The 27,032-nt window shown below is 33.6% G+C and overlaps 1 protein-coding gene across 3 annotated transcripts in view; it reads right to left on the bottom strand.

Annotated features, from left to right (window-relative positions):
- LOC123525494 (serine/threonine-protein kinase Sgk2-like) overlaps positions 1-27,032 on the bottom strand; it is a 145,750-nt gene that overhangs the window by 39,970 nt on the left and 78,748 nt on the right. For 2 of the 3 annotated variants that reach the window (XM_053537826.1, XM_053537825.1), the window contains exon 3: positions 20,297-20,442. In XM_053537826.1, coding sequence (XP_053393801.1) covers positions 20,297-20,442 — 146 coding nt within the window. Of the gene's footprint in view, positions 1-2,154; positions 2,494-20,296; positions 20,443-27,032 lie in introns of those variants that run through there. The other variant, XM_045304588.2, reaches the window with a different exon arrangement.

Genomic DNA, 27,032 nt, shown 5'->3' with positions numbered 1-27,032 from the left:
AAGCCGAAGCACTATACACGTAGGTGTTTTTGAAAAAAAAACATTGACAGTCAAAGTATCACTGGCTGTTGATATATTGCAGTGGTCAGTAACTGGAATTAAGATGTAGTGTAAGATGTAATTTATGCAGTAAACAAAATGTTAAAACTATTTGAATGAAGGCTCAAAAAATATTCAGGAAAACAGCATTGGCCGACAAAGGCACTTCAGCAGAGCACATGAATATCAGAAAATTATACAAACGAACAGTTATTATTATTACCCTTTTAAATGATTTCGAATTCTGAAAAACCATTTAGAATTCTAAAATACCCTTTTGAAAAAAAATCTAGGAGTAAAATACCCTTTGAAAAAAAAACTAGGGGGTAAAATACCCTTTAACCTAAAATCTTATCTGGAGCTCTGTTACATTGTTGGTTTTGTTAAGTAAATCATAAAATGAATTTGAAAATTGAAACATTATGATGGTTGTATTTTGTTTTTACATTAAGGCACATTCCCCAAATTTATTAAATTGATACATATTTATCCTATCTTTTTATTTTACAACAATTATGAATTTGAAACTACTGTATCAATTTTACTCTTTTGGGTCCAATAACCTTACTTAAAAACTCTCATAGTTTTAAAAATAGTTTCTCAGTAAATCTTACAAAACGTATCTAAAACTCGTTACTTATGAGAGGTTTTACACATAAAAATATTTAATATGTGCTGTGATGTTATAGTTTGTACAGTCAAAGAAGTATAAAATACACATCTATTTATTTTTATAGATCTTTGGTACAGTTAAGAGTTCATTGTTATTTGAAATCTGTGATGTAAATAGTAATTGTCATAATACTTTGTTTGTTTTGTTGGAAATCTAAAAACATTTGGCCATGTTGCAAAATAGGATACCCTTAATAATTAGACTAGCCACTAGACTGATAATTACGATATTTCTATGATTTTTTTTTTTTATGTTCATAGAGACAAAGGCCAGTCTATTCTAGAGATTTTCTAAGAGGACTGATGTTAAAATTGTAATATTGGACATAGTATATAGACTGGCTCAGTTCACTACATGAAATCATAAAAATGTGAAAAAAAATCATCATAGTCTAGGAGCTAGTCTACTTAATAATCATCTTAAAACTTCAACATTTTTTTTCAACTGGGTATCATACAGAAAAATAAGTCCATACACTGTGACTGTACAATCATACATATATTGAAAAGGCTTGATGAAATGATTAAAAAGTAGACTTTTCCTTAAATATATAATACATTCATGCATCCTTAAAGGTGTTTCAGGTAGCAGGAAAATGCATCTATTCATGTGCCATATTAAAAAAAATTCACAATCTTTTTTCAACTGGGTATCATACAGAAAAATAAGTCCATACACTGTGACTGTACAATCATACATATATTGAAAAGGCTTGATGAAGTGATTAAAAAGTAGACTTTTCCTTAAATATATAATACATTCATGCATCCTTAAAGGTGTTTCAGGTAGCAGGAAAATGCATCTATTCATGTGCCATATTAAAAAAAATTCACAATCGTGAGGGGGTACCCCTTCTGAACCCACCCCAGGTTGGGCCCCCCCAGCAATCAAATCCTGCCCACGGGCCTGAATAAAATACAATACAATACAATACAATACAATAAAATTATTTCAAAATATTGTACTATGGTGTAAGATATTACATTTAGTGTGTCTGAAATTTAGTGCACTAATTTCCCCACATAAAACAGCAATAAAGGATAGATGATTTTGGCATAATATCTTATATATAGTTTGGAAAAAGAAGATGTAAGTAAAAGTCCAGTTCCAGATGAATCATATAATACAACACTATCATACTGCTGGTAGGTGAAACCCTTTTTATAAAAAATTTAAATATAGGATATAACTTCTATATCATTTTAAAACTTTTAAAGGTGTTATTATAATTCAACTGTATGGCAGATTTACCTTATTTTTCTAATGGACTCAGATCCTAAGGGTAGTCAAATAATTAAACTGAATGTTTGTGAAACACCTTGCTCCTAAGTAACTAAAATTGTCCTAAGTAGGCCCCAGAATGCCAAGTTAAATTTCCCTATTAATTATCCTGTCAAATAAATTACATATGAATTGCAATAATCAAAATAAAAACAACTTACACTATTATAAATTTTTTCATCAACCGACCAAAAAGAGTTGATGCAGGTCGGTCTCCCATCACTTTACTCCCTTTATTTTTCTTCACCTTTTCCTTCATCAAGAATGTCTTAAACTCGAATTTAAATCACAGCAAATTTTTAACATCACAGATATATTTTGTCTTAAACACTGTCTAAGTATTCTACAACAAATCCATTCCATGTTGAAAATGTATTTTCCATAATTACAAATCAAGCAATATTAATTTAACAATTAAAATAAAGATGATAATACCAAAACTTCACAATGTAATGACTATCTACATTCTCACAACTCTACGTCAAATGTATGAATGAGCGTTACTACTAGTAGTACAAAGTTTATATCGGATATAGTAGATTTTATACAGCACTGAATGAATGTAAACAAACCGTTGAAGAAGTCGATGAACTATTTATATAACACTGCACTGAAGAAATTCACAAATTATCCGATAAATGTGACAATTATTCCCTTTATTAAAATAAAATAACAAAGAGTTCAATATTACAAAAGCTGTGAAAAAATTGCATTCCAGAGCAAAATGTGTGAAGGAAAGGCAGATGTTCAGATTTGCTTGGCAATATTATTTCAAACAGTCATAAATTCTTATCTCACAGAATATCTTCTTGTTAATATAATCCTTGAAAAAAAAGTAGTTTTACTTTAGAAATAATGCTAATTTATCAAGGTTTGTTCAAATATGTGTTATACAAATAAATAGTAGGTAATCCAAGGCAATCAATACTGTCAAAACCTTCATGCCTATTTGTTTTTCCCAAAACATTGGGCACTTCATAAATTGTAGATATGGTGCAGAATAACAACCATCCATAAACTAGATTAAAGACAACAGTCCATATTTAACACTTGACTTATCCGCATAAAAAGGTGCATTTCTTCTTTAAGTCAATTTACTACATAAACTATCAACCATGAATAGGATATTGTATTTTTTGGCCAGAGGGACGGTCATAAAGGTATCAGATTTGACCAGTAACCGAGGAAGATAACTGATACCCACAGGCAAAGTGCACCTACTGACCAAGATGTATCATGCACAATTTCGTATTTGCTGTGTGACAAACTAATGTCTATTTATCTTGTCATGAAAAAATCTAAAAATTTTGACACATATTTTTTTTCTTCATCTTTTTAAGTATGTAAGAATTTATTTTAAGTTTGTAAGAATTTAATAATATTTTAAGCCAAAATCCAGTTCAGAAACTGACAAGATTACAATATTCAAAAATAATGTTAAAGTCTTTCAATTATTAAGAATTTTTACAAAAAGCAGATTATTATACTGAAAAACATTAAAAATCACATTAAACTGATGTATAACCCTGTAGCTTATGAAAAATAGGTGCAAGTCTTTTCTGGAAGGACAGCTTTTAACTTGCAATCTTAGAAAATCTTATAAACACAACTAAAGTCAACATAAACAAGAAGTATCTTTAAACAAGAGCTGTCCATAAGACAGCGCGCTCCACTATTCGGCGATTTGATAGTAAAATGAATACCGTATTTTCCCAAATATACGCCCCCCGGGGCGTTACATTTTCCAAAGAGGCCGTTTATTTGAGGTAAAAAAATAAATGAATTTTTTTTACAAAACTTAAAAACATCGTTCAAACCAACTGTAAAGTGTTTCTGTGTTGTTTAATTCCCCCAAAACATAATTATTTGGCATCCAATTTAATGCAGTGTGTCTTAAAATTATGCATTTAAATATGGTACCTCATGTATTCCGTGACACGCTCGCGACATTACACATTACGTCATCATACCCAAACAGCTGTGTACTCCGATAATATTTTCCTTAGTACATGCGGGTAGCAATACACAATGCCAGTGGTTTGACACGCTGCTTATGTGCCAGCTTTTAAATTAAAAGTTATTAAAACTGCCAAAGAAAAGGTTAACACTTTGCCGCAAATTTGTTTAAAGTCGACAGGAAGCTTGTGCGCGGGTGGTGCAAAAACAAATTAAAAATGGATTTACCATTTAATTTTCTATTTGATGATTGGATACGTACAGTACTTAGTATAAACGTTTTGGATTTACGGTACATGGACTGTTTAAGTGTGTTTATTTCTTAATACATTGGATACATACTGTAAATTACTTATTATGTTGACTTATAAAGGTAGGTGATTTTTTTTTTTCGTTCTTGTTGACTTTTTTTCCCTCCAAAACCGGTGGGGGCGTCAATTAGAGGGGGGCCTTAATACGGGAAAATACGGTATATGTTGTAATAAGAGACCTCTACTTTAAAAGGAAGATACACCAAGGGGCGTAATTCTGTCAAGAACACAAATTAGAGTTATTGGGATTGTTACCACACATTCAGATGATGATGGTAAAAATATATATTTTGAGTTTCAAGTCATTATCTTATATAGTACTAAAGTCTGTCCAGAAAACGAAGTTTGTCAAAAAATTTAAGTATGAAAGGGGCATAATTTGGTCAGAAATACAAATCAGAGTTATGGGAATTGTCACCACACATGCAGATGATGATGATAAAAATACATTTTAAGTTTCAAGTCCTTATCTTATATTGTACTAAAGTTACATCCAGAAAGTGAAGATTGCCAAAAAACTTTAAGTAGGAAAGGGGCATAATTCTGTCAAAAATACAATTAGAGTTATGAGGATTGTAACCACACAAGTCATGCAGATGATGATTATAAAGAAACATTTTTAATTTCAAGTCATTATCTTTTAAAGTACCAAAGATATGTCTATAAACGAAGCTTTCGAAAAAAATTTAACATAAAAATAATTCCAAGTATAACAACTTTGTGACCTTGACCTTGGGTATAATGGGCCCAGCCCCTGCACATACTTTGGTTTGTATGCTGGACAATGTTTATGTGAACTTACAGTAAGATATAAGCAATAGTAACAAAGATATGACAGAAAAACAAAGGTTGCCAAAAAACTTTAACCTTAAAAGTAACCTAAGTATAACACCTTGGTGACCTTGAAATTGGATATAATGGGCCCAGCCCCTGCACATATTTTGTCTGTATGCTGGACAGTGTTCATGTGAACTTACAGTAAGAAATAAGCAATAGTAACAAAGATATAACAGAAAAACAAAGGTTGCCAAAAAACTTTAACCTTAAATATAACCAAAGTATAACACCTTGGTGACCTTGACCTTGGGTATAATGGGCCCAGCCCCTGCACATACTTTGTTTGTATGCTGGACAATGTTTATGTGAAGTTACAGTAAGATATAAGCAATAGTAACAAAGATATGACAGAAAAAACAAAGGTTGCCGAAAAACTTTAACCCAGAAAGCTCACGCCAATGCCAGGGTGAGTAGAATAGCCCCCCTATCTTCCGAATAGTGGAGCTAAAAAGATATACAGCTGCATTAGTCAATGCACACAAAAGGCTACGAAACGTGTATGCACTCTGTACTTTTACATACGAACGGGTATTTATAAAGCAAAACAAAATGCAGTTTTTAAAAGTAAAATTTTCATGTTTTTATGCAGAAAGTATTTTACAGAACATTTATTTTACATCATAATTATATTAATTATAATCTATGAAACTTTGACAAAAAAATAAGACTAAAAAAAGAGGGGCCAAAAAGTGGGGGACAAAATAACCATTTTTGAAAACGTCAAGGGATACGAAATGACCAAAATGGGGACAAGTTGACTGGGGACAAGTTGACTAGGGGACGAGTTGACTGTAAATCATTTACGGGAGATCACTCCGTATCAGAGTGGCAGAGTTGGCAGGTTTGTAGTCGAACTCTGCCGCAGTTTCACTTCCAAGGGGATACAGGTTTATGACTTAAGCTATTTCCACTGGAGTCTTGAGCCTTAAGAAAATATTATCTATTCTATTCGAAAACCTAAGGAATTTTTCACCCACCGATCAAAATATACAGGGGGATGGGGAATCATTTCATACTGTGGACTTAATCATTTTTTGCATTTTCACACTCTTTATATAAACTTAAACCATATTATGCAAAATATAAACCATAATAAAAATGTCAATGGTAGATAGCATTTTCATAAGTACTTAGTAGCATAGGAAATGACAATGCAAAAAGGTGCCAAGTTTGAAAGTAGATATGTTTCTCTTTTTCATAATATTTAAAAGAAATATTCAAATAGAAATATTTTTAAAGTTAACAAAACAATTCTGTATTACATATTCAAGGCAAGGGAGACAACCTTTTAAATTCACAGAATGTTTATGTTGGAGAGAATTGTCTTTCCTTGCTATATAAAAAAGACTGTCTATTTTAGTCTCATCACATGATGTCTTTTTTATATTTTATTAGGTATTTTGCATGAAACAAAGATCTATTTTTTCCTCCACTGATGACTTCAAACTTTGAAATAATTCATTTTCTTGGTAAAAATTGCAGCAAATACAATACACAAAATACTATAAAAATGGGAGATATTACCGGTAAGACAGAATTAAAGGAAATACTCTTTATTTTCCATAAAAAATGCTAATAGGTTTAAAAAATCATACAGTTACTTCCCTTTGCTCAGTATCCCGCCCCCCACTCATTGTTAAGGATTTTCCTGCATTTTTTTAGATCTGCTCTTCATTTCCTATCTTTTCCATTATTTTCTTACTACAATAGGAAAAATTACCAAGGGAATATTGTTGGTTGTTTTACATATTAAGATACAAACACCTAGATGGACATTACCAGTGCAATATTCCTTTTATTACCTACCTATATACCTTGTATCATCATCAGTGTTTCTTGAATCCATACCTTCCTGGTTGGTTAAATTGACAGACAACTTTTTTTTCCTACATTTGTTTTCGTCAAACAAACCAACTTGGGTGACAAGGATGCGGAAAAGAGTCAATGGTGATACCAGACACTGTACCAGCTTGCTGGTCAAGAATGGAAGATGTTTAGAATGAAAATAAAATAATTTTATAGTTGAAATTTGAATTGAAAATGGTAATCTCTCTACTTATCCCCTTCCCTGCTTTTTGGGGGGTCTTCTGAAAATATTATTTTCCAGCTTGTACTAATGATGATAAACATAAGTAAATAAACAAAACAAAAAGAAAAACAAAATCTATTTATCATGTAGCTAGTCAGACTTTAGTGACTTCAAATCTAACTTCAGGAAATGCATTGCGCTAAAATAAACACTCCTGTATTTTTTTACACACTTATTCATGCAATGTTCCTAAAGGGAAGTTATTAAGTGTGATTTAAAACAGAATGCCTTCAAGGAAAGTGTAAGGTGTGTATTTATACAGTTCAAATTTTTTGAAACTGAATTCTCCATGACAGATGACAGACAACCGAACCTAATCAACCCCTCAAACTTACTTATGGTGAGGTAAGCTGCTGGTGGACTAACTGTATGTTTGATTGTACATTGTTTGATATCCATGCCCTTAATGCAGTAGGTCTCAGTTAACATACTCTCAGTCATGGATGAATTTCTAACATATCTAGAAGTTCCTGACCAAGTGATCCTGTATTCCATACCAGTAAATGGTTCTCCCAAATGGATGAATATCTAACATACACTATGTTTCTGTAATGCATACCAGTAAATGGTTCTTCCAAATGGATGAATATCTAACATTCCCAATGTCTCTGTATTGCATATCACCATAAAATGGTTCTCCCAAATGGATGAATATCTAACATACCCAATGTTTCTGTATTGCATACCAGTAAATGGTTCTTCCAAATGGATGAATATCTAACATTCCCAATGTCTCTGTATTGCATATCACCATAAAATAGTTCTCCCAAATGGATGAATATCTAACATACACTATGTTTCTGTAATGCATACCAGTAAATGGTTCTCCCAAATGGATGAATATCTAACATACACTATGTTTCTGTAATGCATACCAGTAAATGGTTCTCCCAAACGGATGAATATCTAACATACACTATGTTTCTGTAATGCATACCAGTAAATGGTTCTCCCAAATGGATGAATATCTAACATACCCAATGTTTCTGTAATGCATACCAGTAAATGGTTCTTCCAAATGGATGAATATCTAACATTCCCAATGTCTCTGTATTGCATATCACCATAACATGGTTTTCCCAAATGGATGAATATCTAACATACCCAATGTTTCTGTATTGCATACCAGTGAATGGTTCTTCCAAATGGATGAATATCTAACATTTCCAATGTCTCTGTATTGCATATCACCATAAAATAGTTCTCCCAAATGGATGTATATCTAATATACCCAATGTTTCTGTATTGCATACCAGTAAATGGTTCTTCCAAACGGATGAATATCTAACATTCCCAATGTCTCTGTATTGCATATAACCATAAAATGGTTCTCCCAAATGGATGAATATCTAATATACCCAATGTTTCTGTAATGCATACCAGTAAATGGTTCTTTCAAATGGATGAATATCTAACATTCCCAATGTCTCTGTATTGCATACCAGTAAATGGTTCCCCAACATACCTAACATACCCAATGTTTCTGTATTGCATACCACTATAAAATGGATTTTTCAAATGGATGAATATCTAACATACACTATGTTTCTGTATTGCATACCACTATAAAATGGTTCTCCCAAATGAGTGTAAATCTAACATATGAAATGTTTCTGTATTGCATACCACTATAAAATGGTTCTCCAAAATGGATGAATATCTAATATACCCAATGTTTCTATAATGCATACCAGTAAATGGTTCTTCCAAATGGATGAATATCTAACATGCCCAATGTTTCTGTATTGCATACCAGTAAATTAATGGTTCCCCAACATATCTAACATACCCAATGTCTCTGTATTGCATACCACTATAAAATGGATTTTCCAAATGGATGAATATCTTACATACACTATGTTTCTGTATTGCATACCAGTAAATGGTTCTTCCAAATGGATGAATATCTAACATACTGTGAAATCACTAATATTCGTGGGGGACTAATTCGTTGGGATTAAATTTCGTGGATTGACTCAACCACGAAATTTAATCCCAACGAACAAGTAAAATTCCCATTCATTTTATGTTCAAAAGTTGAAATCCACGAATTCTTATCCCCAGGAAATTGCCATTTTGACCAAAACCATGAAATTTCATGCCCACGAAATTAAATGATTTTAAAATACTCTATGTTTCTGTATTGCATACCACTATAAAATGGATTTTCCAAATGGCTGAATATCTAACATACACTATGTTTCTGTATTGCATACCAGTAAATGGTTTGTCCAAATGGATGGATATCTAACATGCCCAATGTCTGTGTATTGCATACCACTATAAAATGTTTTTTTTCCAAATGGATAAATATCTAACATACTCTATGTTTCTGTATTACATACCACTATAAAATGGTTCTTCCAAATGGATGGATATCTAACATACCCAATGTCTCTGTATTGCAGACCAGTAAATGTTTCTTCCAAAAACATACCCAATGTTTATTGTATTGCATACCAGTAAATTTTTCTCTCAAATGGCTGAATATCTAACACACCCAATGTTTCTGTATTGCACACCAGTAAATGGTTCTTCCCAATGGATGAATATCTAACACAGAAGAACTTGTTGAACATTTAACATACCTAGTGTTCCTTGATTTCATATGAGTATTTTTTCTAACAAGTAACTGACAAAGTCCATTCAAGTAGCTAGTTTTCTGCTGGTAACTGACAAATTTTTAACATAGCAAGTGTTCCAGGATTGACTTTCTGCAAGTAAATTTCTAACATAACCTGCATTCCTAAATTCCCAACCTATAAATGGTTGTCTGCAAGAAGCAGACCATTTCTAACATATACAGTGTTCCAAGATGGTTTTCTGCAAGTAGCAGACACATTTCTAACATATACAGTGTTCCAAGATGGTTTTCTGCAAGAAGCAGACACATTTCTAACATATGCAGTGTTCCAAGATGGTTTTCTGCAAGTAGCAGACACATTTCTAACATATACAGTGTTCCATTCCATCTCCATTTGTTTGTTCTTAACCCCTCACTACTGTGACGATATTGTCAATTATCATACTGTCATAACTGATCATTTGTACAATCAAGTGATGTTCTATATCTGAATGTCGAGAGAGAGAGAGAGAGAGAGAGAGAGAGAGAGAGAGATTCCTACTTACACCTTAACTGACCACAGTGATACTGATATTCATAAAAACACCAACAAGAACAGTAACTGTAATTATTATGAAACAGCCTCATGTTTAATGCAGTGATTGCAACAAACTTCCATCATCCATCTGTTTACTAAGTTAAGCTTACTGAAACAGGACATAACTGTCCCTGTTTTAATCAACTTACGTCTCTTTTACTCTTTTAAACAATAAATCTGATGGAGTTATAAATGCAGTCAATACTCTATTTTGTTCCAGTATCAAGATGTTCCACTAACTAAGAAAAAGAGGTTAAAGACAGGTGATCTAAACTGAAGGTTCAAAGCATCTCCCTACTCTGCTAGCGGGCAGGGTAGTACAGACAGAGCTCATCAAAGGTCTTTTATCCCTACTGGTACTTTTTGGGGGTTGTGTGACACAATTACAGGGCATACTTTACAGTTTTTGCTGGTGGGGGAAGACCTCACGTGCCCCTCCTGGCATTAATTCAGACATAAGCAGGCAGCTCGGTAGAACTACCAACCATCCAAAAGCATGCCGGATCCTGATCTGCAAATCACCTTAACAATGAAAGTTTCATGCAATTCTGACAAGTGTTTACAAAGAAGATGTTACTGAAGTCAAATGTTCGATGATGAAATAGATGCACAGTTACCTAGCCTTTAGCCTGCTAGCGGCAAGTGATTTTGCCTTTGCAACCAGTGCAGACCAGGATCAGCCTGCACGTCTTCAGTCAGTAAATTTTCATTGAACACCCCTTCGAATAATATATGGTACTGCCCAAATTGAATGATGGACCAGTCCATTTTAGAAATTTAACAGGGTAAATGTTAATAAGGCATCAGGGCTAGGGATATGCTGACTGATCCCTGTGTGGACAAATAAAGAATTAATGCTTTATTGTATGATCTTGGATAAAAATTATATTGCCAACAAATTTGGACATCATTTTGACATTTAATATAATAGCCCCTGAATAAGACATTCAAGTGTTATATATCCATCCTTTAGACCACGATAATCCGTAAGTAGCCAATCGCAAAGCAGACTTGTACCCGTCTATATTTCATATACAACAGTAGCGTTGTATATATATCGGGGGAAACTTGGGCAAAAAAAATGCGTGAATTTCGTGTCAATTTACCATCTAACAATACAGGCTAACTCCGGAGTTAAATGACCTTGCAATATTCTCACCAGTTATCACTGGGATAAAAAATAAGAATGTTTGTTTTTGTTTTTGGGTTTAACGCCGTTTTTCAACAGTATTTCAGTCATGTAACGGCGGGCAGTTAACCTAACCAGTATTCCTGGATTCTGTACCAGTACAAACCTGTTCTCCGCAAGTAACTGCCAACTTCCCCACATGAATCAGAGGTGGAGGACTAATGATTTCAGACACAATGTCGTTTATCAAATAGTCACGGAGAACATACGCCCCGCCCGAGGATCGAACTCGCGACCCCGAGATCCGTAGACCAACGCTCTTACCTACTGAGCTAAGCGGGCGGGCTAAAAAATAAGAATGACTTTGAGGTAAATTCAGTTGACGCCGTCTAAATATTAATATCGTAAAAATGACCCAATCTTATTAGATATCAATAAAATTGAATTACAATAAACTACATATTTGTAGTGTAAAACCAACTGGGTAAAAACGTAATTTCCACATTCACTGAAACATTTCCAACAGTTGTAACTTTTTATGTTCACTTTTTATAAAAAAAGACATGTCAGCACGATCCTTACATTTGCAAACAACTGGATCCAGTAGTTCGAAACTTTAACAGGCGATTGAGTTAACGGTCGATTAACTTTATCAGTAGATTTCGACAGTTTAGAAAACTTAGAAAATCAAATGTACTTGTTAAGGATTTTAAACACTAAATCATCTTTACAGTAAAATTAAAACATCATACTAGTATTTCCCACCCACCAAGACTAGTATCTTGAATAGAAATTTAACAGGCGGTTAGTTTATCAGCTTAATGCAGTAGTCGTGGGTTCGAGCATCATTGGGGTCACGACCATGACTTCTCATATAACCCCAGTACTAGTTTTCATAGGAAACGGACTCGAGAGTGGTTACAATAAGCTTAAACAGTTAAAGCTTTCATCACAATCGAGCTAAAACAAATTTGTATAAACTAAACTAACCTAAACTAAATTACAACCCGTTAAAGTTTCGAACAACTTGGCCCAGTTAGAAAGTAAAACAACTACATCATTATTATAAGAAGGGCACGATATAGTAAAAGGTATTCGTAGTCCTACGAGCATCTACGCTCTAACTATATCTTGATAGACAAAGTTAAAAACAATAACTAACTAATTAACTAACTAACTAACTAACTAACTAAATAAATAAATAAATAACCTGGCTATCTTCTTGAATCAACAAATCAACGTATCTGTCATCGTGTTTCGCCAGCATGCAAACTTCTCACAAAAACTAATTGTTCAGCATGCAGTCCAGTTTTGAGTATTTTTGAGAAATCCATATTTAACTGTTTAGCATTAATTTTGTGATTGCAAATGACTCAAAGTGTTAATGAACGTTAAATCTTAGTAAATCCGGTATTTGAGTAAAACTGAATTTATACAAGTAACCTGCATTCTTTCATATGCCCTACTGACAATTAAGCGCTAACGGTACAAAGATGATATTACTCTTATAAAAACACGTTCATCCTAATTTCTATAGAAAGCGTGGGAGAGTTTTCAATAATTGCAGTTTTTATGTCACGTGGTCTAAGTCGGATAGACAACTTGTGCCGTTGTCTACGGGATATATACAACTCGCTTTGCTCGTTGTATATATCCCGTAGACAACGGCACTCGTTGTCTATCCTATACGTAACACTGTTGCCAGTTTTATTTGTCAGATGTTTTTCTAATTACACAGAATAATGAAAAATTTACCAGGTACAGGGATTATTTAAAATCACCGAAGGTCAGGGCTATTTCATCGTCCAAAATCCTAAAAGTTGTCCAGAAACACAAGAAAACACTGATAACTAGAGTTGCAAGAGAATGAGCAAACCGCACAGAAATACGCGAAATGCTCCAGTTATCAAAGGTCTTCAGTGATTTGAATAAATAAAATAAAAAGAAAATGGGCAAGGACCAGGTGAATTGTTCAAGTTAGCTTTGGTGCTCAAATCATCAATGCTCAAGCAAGCAGTGCTTGACTGTATTTCATTTTAATCATGAAATGTTTGCACTGACTAGTCAAACTGGATACTTTTGAACTGACTCACAACACTAGTTTAACCCTTAGCCAGCTGGCGGCAAGTGATTCTGCCTTTGTGACCAGTGCAGACCAAGATCAGCACAGCCTGCACATCCGCACAGACAGATCATGGTCTGCACTGTTCGCTATTCAGTCAGTAAATTTTCAGTGAACACGCCATCAAATAATAAATGGTACTGTCCAAATTGAATAATGGACCAGTCCATTTTAGAAACTTAGCAGTCTAAAGGTTAAGTGATACAGTGCAAAATAAGAAATTTCATTATCCCTTCAAACACAACATTTTAAATTCTAAAAGCTACATCATTATGCTGACAATCTGACCTACTGAATAAATACCAAAGTGAACTATCATATATCTTCATAATTATTTTACTTACTCCTAGACACAAATCCATATGATATGTAAATATTCTTTGTGTTTTTTTATCCAAATATCCAATTTCAGTGATGATGACCTATAGCTGACAGAAGGCTATCTCCTATAACACATTCTTACAAATAACTATACTGACCATATACATATTTATGATTGATTAAGTTGACAGATATCATCACCAAAACTGTCAACAGTCGCACTGTAATGACTGTATATGACCTAAAAAGGTAATTAGAAACTTTGCTTATAACCTCTACTAAAATATGCAAATATAGAAATTGATATTTCCTGTCGTCTTACAATACAACATGAATTAAGACTGCAGGCCAGAGACTTAGCTAGATAAAATAAGTGGTCAATGATGGCCCTAGATTGCTTTCCCAAGGTTCAGAGCTTAAACAGGCAACAGTGTGTGCAACTTTGGAAGAGGACCATATTATTCTTCAGGTGTTGATAATTCAACAGCAGAAGTTGATAACATGAATTAAAGAGACAGATGACAATTCAAACACTATTATGCTTCTCAGATCCTTAAAATTGGGTGGAAAAAGATACATGGACTATTGGGTCAGGCTAATGGTGTTTTGGAAGGTTACAGTTAAATGCATACAGCTGTTCACGGCAGAAATTATTTCAAGGTATCTAATGACCCCAGTTTGGAAGGGGACCTTGCAATGATGCTACAGACCAAGTGTGATGAAGATCCAGCAAGCAGTTCATTAGAAGAAGTCTTTTAAAGGTTTTCCTACTTTTAGCTCCAGCAGCCTCTGGAGGGGGCCAAATACCCCCATTTGAATAAACCTTATAATGCTAGTTCTGACAAAGTTTATTGAAAGTCCATCATGCACTTCTGGAGAAAAAGCTGTTTTAAGGTATTTCTATTTTTAGCTCAAGCTGACCCCTTAAAGGGGCCAAACACCCATATTTCAACAAAATTGGGAGAAAACCTTACAATGATGTTAAAGACCAAGTTTGATGAAGATCCATCATGCAATATGAGAAGAAGTCACTTAAAAGTATGTCTGTTTTTAGCTCTAGCGGCCCCAAAAAGGGCTGATTGACCCTATTCAAATTAAGTTTGGAGCAGACCTTATAATGATGCTACACACCATGTTCAATAAAGATCGATCAAGCAGTTCATGACAAGAAGTCATTCAAAGGTTTTTCTTGAAACCGGAATCACCTGTCCTGTAGCTCTTGTGGTCCTTACATAGGGCTAAGTGGACAAATTGGAACAATTTAGAAGAGGACGTTAAAAGGATGCTACAGACCAAGATTGACCAAGATCCATCTAGTGGTTCATGAAAAGAGGATTTTTCTATTTTTAGCTCTGACAGCCCCCTAAAAGGGGCCATGCTGAAATATTGGAACAAACTTTACAGAGGATCAATTTTGCCAGAATGCTACTGGACAAGATTGGTGCAATTCTGACCTTTAGTTTCAGAGGAGATGTCTTCTGAAGAAAAGTGTGGACGGACGTACAGCATAATGGATGGACAGATGGTGAGTAATCAAAATAGCTCATCCTAATGCCTCCATGCTCAGGTGAACTAAAAACAAAACAACAAAAATTACCTAGAATGCATGCAAATGCATGAAAAAAAAAAAGGTATCTAAATCTTTTTGTCAATTTGTTTGCTGAAGACTAATAATTATTTACATCTACTCCTATACATCAATTGTAAATATATAGCAGAAAGTCAGCCATTATCTATTACAGATGTCTGCTAAAACAGACTTTCAATGGTTTAAGAAACAGCTGTAATTAAGAAATAATAAGCTCCCAAACGTGGTTTATCGTAGAATAACCTGAGTTTTGAGTTCTTATGCGTAAGAATATATCACGAAGGCCGTAGGCCTGAGTGATATATTGTTTCGCATAAGAACGTAAAACTCAGGTTATTCTACAACAAATAACACTTGGGAACTTATTATTTTGATTCTAACATGACAAACTAGTATCAAAAGTGAGTGAGGCAGCTCAGACCTTCCATATTCAATTATAATACTGCAGCACAGGCCTTCCATACTTGTCTACATCAATAATAATACTGCATTATGTAAGTAACCATCTTTCAAATTAATGAGTTATTCAAAGAACAACGTGATAATCATATATCGAAAACTGGAATCCCATGTTAAATATAGATTTTTTTAAAAGTTCTACTTTCAAAATGTTGAAAGCAAGGCTCTGACTGGTCAACGCGAGTCTCAATAACCTGTCTTCAGATCCAATGCGTAGTGTTAATTGGAGAAGATTTTAATCAGATTGGCAAATTCTTACACAGTTATCACTCTTCACAATAATGTTGATGAGGACTCCTTCACATGTTGATGAGGACTTTTAAAATGTTTGTACTTTACAGAGCTCTGTGAAACAGATTTTGAGTAGCTTTGAAAGCAGTAGTAAATCTCTTCTGGTATGTTTAAACAAAGTTTCCTTTTAGCTAAATACTTAACAAAGCTGACAGGAAAAGGTTGTTTATAGCAGAAGACAACATAAAAGCTTTTTCATTCAAGGAAGCATTTGAAAGTGAACATCTAAAACATTTTTGTAATAAAAAAGTTGTAAATACCCTGTCTTCTTATCCATTTAGAACTGTTGTAAAGAGTTTACAAATACACAAAACAATTAAATAGTTTCATGTTGATAAAATATCCAGAAAAAAAGAGTTTTACCATGCAACTTTTTGCCAAGATCCAACGTCTAGGTGACATCAAGCTCTATCGCACTATGATTACCTTCCTTTATCATTTATAAAAGATTTAACAATTTTAGAATGAGCAACCATTAAAAATCAAATTAAAAATATGGAATAATTTAGAACTAAAATTACACCATGCAGAAATAAAGTAACACTCCGTCCACTAAAAAGCCTCTCTTTTAATATACTTAAATTTTCTTATCAGTGGAACAAAAAGTCTCTTTGGGGGATTAATGACAACTTAATAATGGCAGGAATAAATCTTGAACTACTTGTGTTGTAAGTTATACTTTAAATGGACTATGTAAACTTCAGTGGTATTTACTGCATACCCAAATAGATTACCAGCCACAGTCAACCAAAAAATCCTTCAAACCAGGATAGTGTTTACTAGCTCTCTTACTCTTACTCCATTTCAGGCAGTCTCAAAATATTTTCAGAGCCAAGGAACAATCTTGTAAAGAGAGATCTTAAATCAAAAGCTGCACAGAGCAAAGAAAATCTGGTAAAAAGACATTATTTAAATGGTTTGGCTGTGTTTCTTGTATCAAAGTTTTACTGTAAAAATAGTCATTTCCCATGAAACAGTATCATGCACAAATCAGATTTCTAAACAATCCAGGCAGTGTTATGACTTTTCAGTTTTCATTTTTGACAGACTAATACTTAGATAGCAAAAAATTAACTTATTTTCTCAAAATTACTTAAAGAGACAGGAAAGAGACACAATTTAAGTAAGAAGTTATAAATCCTGGAAAGCATACTTGTGTACCAAATAGTTTAAACACTAACTGGTAAATGACAGCCTGCATAACATTGGAGGTTGAGGGGGGTGGGATGGGGAGGGGATAAGGGGATTCAACACCAGTACTTAAACTTGTTTTCCAAAAGAATCTGTCAATCCCTCCCCTCCCCCATGAATCAATCCCTCCCCTCCCCCACGAATCAGAGGATGAGGGCAACTGACCAGTGATGTTGTCTTCTCTCAAACCATCACAGTGATGTATAAGCTAACCGAGGCATCAAACATTATGGCTCTTATACCGTGTTCACACTAGCAGATCTGTTTTATTTTTATCAGGCACTAATTGGCTATAATTGGTATTTGACATTTAAAACCCATCAAAATATAATCTAGTTTGCATCCACACTAGGCAAAGAAATGTGGTTTAAATATATACATGCAATGTTAGAAGTAACAAATATTTTGCAATAAGCAAAAAAAGGTAACAAAGAAGGAGGCTAACAGAAACAAGAAGGAGTCATCAATGTTTAAACTTCTGTGTTCATCTAAGAATTTCTGTTCATTCCATCTATAGTCCATTTTGAGCATCAACATGACTCCATATCGCAATTTAATGTTTGTGTTTCATCAACAATCCAATTACTTTTGCCAGCCATAGCATCAATTGTTTGATACAAAAGAGAACACATGGTATTCTTCTGACAAAAGGTAAGATCTGTGGATTTGAGATTGTAAAACCAGTTATAACTCACATTTGCGTTCACACTTGTAAAATAATGTAGTATTACTTTTTAATATGGTATTAAAACCACCTCCCGAGGTAGTTTTAATGCTACATTACAGAAACCACTTGACCTTTACATAATTCACGGTTTAAACCACATATAGTGTGGACGCAAACAAGTTTAAAAAATAAACCCAAGTTAATATAGGATTAAAAACGTAGTCTGAACATGGTATTAATGTCAATACAATTTATCGTATTTTTTAATGATTATATAGTACCTTATTTTAGCTTAAATTTGATGAAAGCTTTGAAGCCGAGTCCGATCCCTTAAAAACCAATACTCAAACCCATGATCTCAATGTTGAGCAACCGACACCTTAACGACATGACTAAAGCTCCTCATACAGTAAACAGTAAATATTGTAATATTATCCTTTTTAACTTCACATAATTGTGTAGGCATAGGAAATAGAGATCAATATAATTGCACCTTTACTAATCCTACCAGGTGTTCTGTATTACAAAAGTGGATCTATTGTGACATTTTGATACAAGCAAAACTGTATTATCTGCACTATTATTTACCTACTGGTACTTCGTTTTATTATTGGCTTGTTAAAAGTTAATTTTTTACCATATGTTAGTTGACAGAATCATAGGAACCATGTCTTGAGGGGTAAATCAAACACAAATGAATAAATCCTTAATGATTTTGTTGTGCAAAAAAGTATGATATTGTGTCTTAAACAGTTTTCATTTTCCACTCAATTGTGTAATTGCAAGGGAAGTAAACTAATAGATCTCTACTTATAAGTTATAGCCCAAGGCAAGAGTTGTCATTCTTTGTGGATCACAACTTTAAATTAAAAATTAAAACTTCTGTTATTGATATTAACAAAACTATCATAAACTTCACATTTGTGAAATCATTTTTGGTTATTTCAAGGATTTGGAAATTAATTTCTAGACTTTATTTAATGTAATTCTATCACTGAAAATTTTAGGGCCTATCTCTAAATTGTGTAAAATGTGAAGTAAGTAAAACAGTGAAGTAACTAGACTGAGTAAAATCATTTAATTTCAAAGTATTTCTATTTCATTGGGATACAAATTTGTGGAATAAAAAAAAAATTGAAGATTAAATAAATATGAATTATATTAATTTGTTGGGAATTTCATGGACTGACACAACCACAAAAGTAAGTCCCTCCCAAATTTTAATCATTTCACTAAATGGCAGACTTAAAATGATAAATAACATCCTGCAAATTATTAACACCACAATAACATCTTTTGCAACCAAAAATAAGTTTCTTTTTTATTCAGTTTATAAAGGGAAACAAGCATTTTAAGCATGACATATCAAAATCTTGTTCATCATAATGTAAGTAGTCTAGTTTAGATTCTAATAATTTTTACAGTCAAGGACACAACATAAAGTGATAATTACATGATAATATTTATTAATGACGTCAATGCCATGGTTTATTAAACTTTATACAATCTGAGCAAGACAGCTTTTAGCAATCTTTTTTTTTCTATTTTTAAGGATATTAGACACTCACTAGCTCTACACTAGAAAGTTTATACGAAGTCATAGAGATCTGAGTCTGACATATCAATAACTGCTGCAGATTTATCTATGATATAAATCAGGATTTTAGCAGTTTCCATTTTGGTATAAAATTCCTGGGGGTGTTCAATAGTTTGTGGAGGCTGTGAAGTCTCCCACACATTCTTTAAACAAAATTATGTCTTTTTACACTAAAATGGAAGTTACTCAAATGTGTCTCTCTTTTATTCACATTTTTTTAAATTAATTCAATGATGCATACTTCTGATGACATGACATATACAATTTATTAATAAGTAAATCTGACCTCTAAGAATGTTCTGCATTTGAGGACAAACATTTCCTTGGAATACAAAAATTTTAATCTCAGCGCCAGAAAGGGAATTAAACACATTTCAGCCGTAAATATTTTATTAAAAGCAAGTTAAGCAGTTCCTATGGAAAAAAATGTTTAGATAATGACTTAACAGATGATAAAATTGCCAGAAAATTTACTTTGCTCCTTAATATTACAGAAGTAGCCGCAAATTCATCAAAGATGTATATTACTAAGGCTAGTTCAACATTAAGCTACAACCTCAAAAGTAAACAAATGTATTACTCACTTCTGAGACAGTCTAGGGTGCTGAATTAATTTCTTGATGAATTCGTCAAGGCCTTCTCGTCTCTGCTGAATAAACTCCGGATCCAAGTTACCGAATATTTTCTTTCCTGGTAATCGCAGATTTGCTTCTGGACATATACGTTTAACCTGAAAATAATTATGATATAGATTACAAATCTATTACTTATTGACCTAATGCTTGGAAAAGTTTGCAAGAAATGAATCTTTTACCTCCAGACATAATAGAGAAAATGTTCTGCCAGAAATTAGACTGCTAGTTTAAGATAAGGTAACGTTACCAGATTTCTGTTTTCAATGAACAGATGGAAAATGCAATCTCAGCACAAACATGAAAAAGGGTACCTTGAAATACTCAAGTTCTACCTTTATATTATATAAGGTACATTTTTAAAAACAACAGATGCATTTTTAAAAAGAGACCACACACATTTTTATAAAGCTATCACAATTTTAAATGCATTTTTATAAAAACATTTCATTGTATTTTTCTGAAGTAACTGAATATTTCAGTTAATGGGCTATAAGGATATCACAGTTGAGTTTTCATCAAGATACCACAGCTCAATTTTTATAGACCAACTAAAGAAGTACAATTGAAACATGATATTTCTAATTCCAATACTTCGAGATAACTGAAATTTGACTTAAAAAAGATATATTTCATGCTTGTGTTTTTGGTGCAAGGGACTTGAAAATGTCTTCAAGATAGCCTAGCTGGAATTTTTTAGATATAGTTTCAACTGTACATCACAAATGTCACTCTGACTTGTTTTTAATTTTTATTGAAGAGTATCTGGAAATATTCAGCTACTGCCTGATATAATGACGGCAGCAAAAAATATTGCGTTTTGTTATATATAGCAAAATAATACAAATTTATAAAACGACATTATTATACTGTACACATTTAAATTTCTCAACAAGATTTTAAAGATTAAAATTCCAAACAGGTTTATTGAAAAACTATTGACTCACTTCTTGAACAGCATTCAAACACATATTTGATATAAATGAAATGAAAAACAGTCTTAAATAAAGAAGGAGTTGCGGTAGTATTGCGCTCAACCCTCGTTATGATTAACCCTTAGCCTGCTGGCGGCAAGTGATTCTGCCTTTGCGACCAGTGCAGACCAAGATCAGCCTGCACATCTGTGCAGTCTGATCATGGTCTGCACTGTTTGCCATTCGGTCAGTATCTTTTTGGTAAGCAGCCCTTTTAACAGTTAATAGTACTGTCCAAATTGAAAGATGGACAAGTTCATTATAGAAATTAAGCAGGATGAGGGTTAAAGGACAAAGATAACTATAAAGATCAACGTCATAAATGTCTACAGGTAGCAAGAATAAGACATTATTTCCAGGAACAGACACAAAACAAATAATATGTCATTTTAAATGTCACTTTAATAATAGAATTTAAAACAAAGAACCATGTCTCTATTATTGTAATCACAGGTTATGTAAATCAAGATTTTAACAAGCCAAGAGAGCTTCAAACTATGGAGCGAGTGTCACAAAGTCACGAAAGTTGTTAACACGCATGTTGATGGGATAGACTTGCACCTGACGTCAGCAGTCTACCTACCTACGCAGGAAGTAAAGACATTTTAAAACGATGTCACTGTTACAAATTTTGTGGTTGCTCTATGCACCTGCATCCTGATATAAACATTGCCCAAATATAATTTCTCACCGTCCAATCATACCGCCTCACCATGCATAAATATTTAATGAATTCAGAGGAAACAAAGAGTCTTTACATTGTAGTGCAATTGTTATTAGTCCTAATTATCATGAGCAGTATACCAAGTAGGTTAAGAAACCTAGAGCTAATTGTCAGCTGTCAAAAATGATCTTGTGCTGATATCATTCAGAAATATTCAAAACAACAACAAATAATTAAACGTAAGGGTGATTCTTGTAGGCTAAGCCTTTCTGTAACAAAAAATTAAGAAGAGTGCCACGATTATCTTAAATCTCACCTGGCCTTGACCTTTTGATCATGAATATATGTCAAGACAAACAGTTTTAAAAAAGGCAAAAATTTTGTTTAGTAAAAATGACATTCATGCCAAACACGAGCCAAAATTGTGACCTTTAAGAAAACTGAGAGGGGGGGGTGGGAGGCATTACCCTTACAGAAGCAAGCCTCTGTGGCGTACATGCTGCGTATTTGCTGTGTATATGCCGCGAATACAGTAGTACGCCAGAGGAATACATTTTACATACACCGCATGCCGCGTACATGCCGCATACTATTTTGACGAGTACACAGCATGTACGCAGGAGGTCACTAGTACACTTCAAGTACGCAGCACTGACTCTAAAAATTTAAGGTGTACACTGCATGTATGCAGGAGGGACTTGTACAAGAAAATAGTACACTGCATGTACACCGCAGATACTTTGAAATTTGTGCAGTACACTTCATATACGCGGGAAAGACTTGTACAGTTTCTTTTGGCATTTATACTTAGTTTTTTTTTTATAAGTTAAAGTCTGAAGTAAACTTCATATACGCGGGAGGGACTTGTTCATTTTCTTTTGGTGTTTATACTTTAAATTTTTTTAGGTAAAAGTCTGAAGTACACTTCATGCTGGAAGGATTTGTACATTTTTTTTTTTTTTGGAAGCAAGAACTTGATTTCCGAGTGACTTTAATCTTAATAGCATAGAATAGTTCAGATTACCGGTATTCTGAACAATGAAAATTTGCCAAACTATTTGCAATGTTCATTTGTGAAGCTTACATCTTAGTGATTTCTGAGCTGCACCTTGCATGCAGTGTAAAAATATATTCTTTTTCATTTTGAATTAATCCTGGAGCTTTCTAACTTGGATAATTGAAAAGCCTTATTTGAACTTTGTTGCATTACATTTTGTAATACATGAAATAATTACCAAGATAATGCCTCAACAGCGCCCGAAAGAGAAGAATTAGTAGCTCTCACTGTTATTTCAATACTGACTTAAGCAAAACACCATTCTATCATGTTTTATAAAGGCTTTAATACTCATTATGTTAACTCATTAAGGCCTCACCAAATTAAAAAGTTGTTCATCGGATTTGCCGCTCGTATATTTTCAGAACGTTTTTGGCTAATTGCGCTCGCCCCATTGGAAAAAATCAATCCAAAATTTTTTGGTGCGCTACTTTCTACGGACGTAAAAGTGTATAAATGCTTATATAATTCCAGTCCTAGATTGTTCTCAGATGGATTTTAATCAAAATAAATACATACTAGGCACACATCGTCTATAAAAAATCATAACACTTATATTTAGTTGCATTAAAGTTATTTCCCCTTGATGCAGTTACGCCATTTTCTTCAAATGTTTACTAAATTACATGCTACAAAAATTGATTTATTTCATTGAAAAGTGGATGAAGAAAAGCATACTAATTTATTTCATAACATCAATCTACATTATTTTGGTAAGGGTAAATACTTATTGATGCATGTCACTTATCTTTTTTCTGTTTTTTTCTGTCCAAATGATCAGCATATTCATACGAAAGTTGGTGGGGTAAGGAATTTACCTTATCACAGCAGTTTTGCCACAAGAGTACACAGCATGTATGCAGCAGGAGTACACAGCATGTACGCCGCAAGACTCGGGCCAGGAGTACACAGCATGTATGCCGCAGGGGTAGTACACCGCAGGCTCATTTGCATGTGAAAAGTGTATGTGCCGCGTACATGCTGCGTACTATTTCCCGCATACTAAATTCCTCCAGCGTACATCCTGTGTACTATGTAGTCCACAGCATGTACGCAGCAAGTAGTACGCGGCAGAGCTCATTTGCATGTCAAAAGTGTACTACAAACGTACTATCGGTGTATGTGCGGTGTATATCCTGCATACTATTTAAAGCCCTTGATTTCAGTACACATCATGTATGCATCATATACGCTGTATGTACACAGCAAGAGTACGCAGCAGGCCTTTTTCTTCTGTAAGGGTATGGGTCCCTAAATAAACGCTCCCTCCTTTTCTGAAATGAAATATCCCTGTGGGTAACTGATTATGGGTATAGGGTCTACTAACAAATTTACTAAAGAATATATTTGTTATGCATAACTGCGAACATGTGGTACATTTCATCTACTTACAATTATGATGACAAATTGATTTCATTATCAAACTATTACATAATCATGACGTAAGTTAGCTTTTCTTTATCAATTATAGAATGCAGTCTGAATTAATGAGCAATTTATAATTTATTTTCAATACTTGCACTTGTAATCATAAGTGGCATCAGGGACATAATACAAATTCAAAGTACAAAAATACTCAATTAATTTCAATACTGAGCATACCTATTAATGGCCAAACTGGTACATGTACTTAAAAAAAACAAAATAAATCGGTGCATTATTGACAACACATCTCCCTTCCATTTAATTATAAAGGAAAGAGTGGTTCACAATGCATACCACCCAGATAAAATGATAACCACGGTTGACCATTGTCACCATGGTTTTTGATGGTCAACTATGTTCTAACGTGGTCAACCATCAAATACCATGGTGAAAACATGGTCAGGACCACGGTCGACCATGGTGAGATAAGATTGGCTATAGTCAGAAAAGACGATCAACAGTCTGACCATGGTCTACTGTGGTCAACTTTTTTCAACCACAGTTAGTAATTTTCACTTAGTAACATACTTATCAAGTTTTACCATGCACCAAAGACGCCTGACTGCATTTTGGCTCCAAAGGTTTTCCTAGTTATAGAATAGTTTTCCTGCATTTATAGACAGATTCAAAGGTAAACTTTCATAGTCTGACTATAATTTGTTGTCATCTTAGCAATTTTATGACCTTGCAGAAATAGTTATAGACTGCAATTGTCATGTATTTTCACGACCCTTTTAAATTCATATTTATACAGTTTTTGATAGTCGATAATCACCATGGTCGACCATGGTCATGGACCTTGATGGTCGACTGTGGTCCACAACCATGGTCGACCATGGTTTTTGACCATGGTCTGGTACCATGTTTTATTACCACAGCTATGGTCAACCATTGTCCCATGAGAATGAACTACCATGGTAAACCTTGAATTACCATGGTAATAAACTGTCAATTTCGACTTGGCAGTAAATGCTTATGACCATATACCTTTCTGTCATTATTTCCAATATGCATCATGTCCTCCATCAAGTCCAGAACTTGGAAGAGGCATTGCAAAAAAAAACATGTTACTTAGTTATATATCCACTTTAACTTTGTTGTAAATAGTGATATTTGAAATGAAATTAAATTGATAAATATAGAAAATGTTGATGTGTACATTCAAAATTAACTATGAGCAATGTAATTCACATTAGTCATTAGTTTGTCATAGAGTTAAAAGCAGATATTCCAGTTTCATGCTGGTTATAGGTAAACAAATGGGGTTACAGTTATAGTACTCATAACTAGTAATTTCTGAAAATTCAGAGAGGTACTGCTTTATTCTAAACTGTTACACTATCATTAAAATCTTATCTACTGTACTGCTGACATTTTGAATTAAATTATTTATATGACATTTAAAATGCACATTAATGTCAGCACTTCCCGCAGTTTTACATAAATTAAAGCACAATCAGCATTCTGTACAAATATCAAAATATAGGATATCCCATGTTTAGGTCAGCACTTCTTGCAGTTTCATATGGCATGTCATATACCAGTACTGAATAATAGCACTTCTTCAGGCTCATACCATTTCTTTTCCAAATACTTTATGAACATAAAATTTGTCCATTCTTTTGTTTCCTCATTTACTTACCACGGGGGAGGAAGTGTTACACGAAGGATGGAGTTCTTCTGATAACCTGTCATGTTTTCTTCTGATAACTGTGATGGAGTTCCTGGAAAACGTTACAGAGTTCTTCTGATATCTGTATGACAGAACAAGGAATCGGTCGGCAAAATGATAATTATCAATCTTTATAAAGAGAGAATGGGAAGTAAAACTAAAGTTTGAAGATCAAGGTTGCTTAATATTTTGTGCTATGCGTCAGAAAAAACTGTTAAGACTAATAATCAGTGCCACTTCTTTGAAATCAAGATATTTTGAGTAAAATATCGAAATCATTTGCTTATTCATACATATTTATCTACTCATTCACGTTCTTCATCCTCCCCACATGCAATAGCCTAATTTTAGTGCAAGGATGCAAACATTAACCACTATCTAACAATTTTATGCCCGATTTTTCAAATGTTACGGAGTTCAGGTGATAACTCTGAAGGTGTCACAGAGTTCTTATGATAACTTTTGTTACTGCCAGGGTGTTTCTTGAGCTAAGTTAAGATACTTTTTAGCTAATTTTATTATTAAGAAAGGGTGTTAAGCATGTTGTAGTGAAAGATTTTTATCCAAGGTACAGTATTATGGTTATATGATGTATGGTACCGTATTTTCCCGAATTAAGGCCCCCCCTCTAATTAACGCCCCCCACCCGTTTTGGAGGGAAAAAAGTCAACAAGAACGAAAAAAAATCACCTACCTCATTTTTATAAGTCCACATAATAAGTAATTTACAGTAAGTATCCAATGTATTAAGAATTAAACACACTTTTAAACAGTACATGTACCGTAAATCCAAAACGTTTATACTAAGTACGGTACGTATCCAATCATCAAATAGAAAATTAAACGGTAAATCCATTTTTGATACAAGCTTCCTGTCGACTTTAAACAAATTTGCG

This window comes from Mercenaria mercenaria, chromosome 3, assembly GCF_021730395.1.
Source record: "Mercenaria mercenaria strain notata chromosome 3, MADL_Memer_1, whole genome shotgun sequence".
Lineage (NCBI taxonomy): Eukaryota > Metazoa > Mollusca > Bivalvia > Venerida > Veneridae > Mercenaria > Mercenaria mercenaria.
The sequence above is the reverse complement of the archived record's forward strand: the minus strand, read 5'-3'. Positions and strand labels throughout refer to the sequence as shown.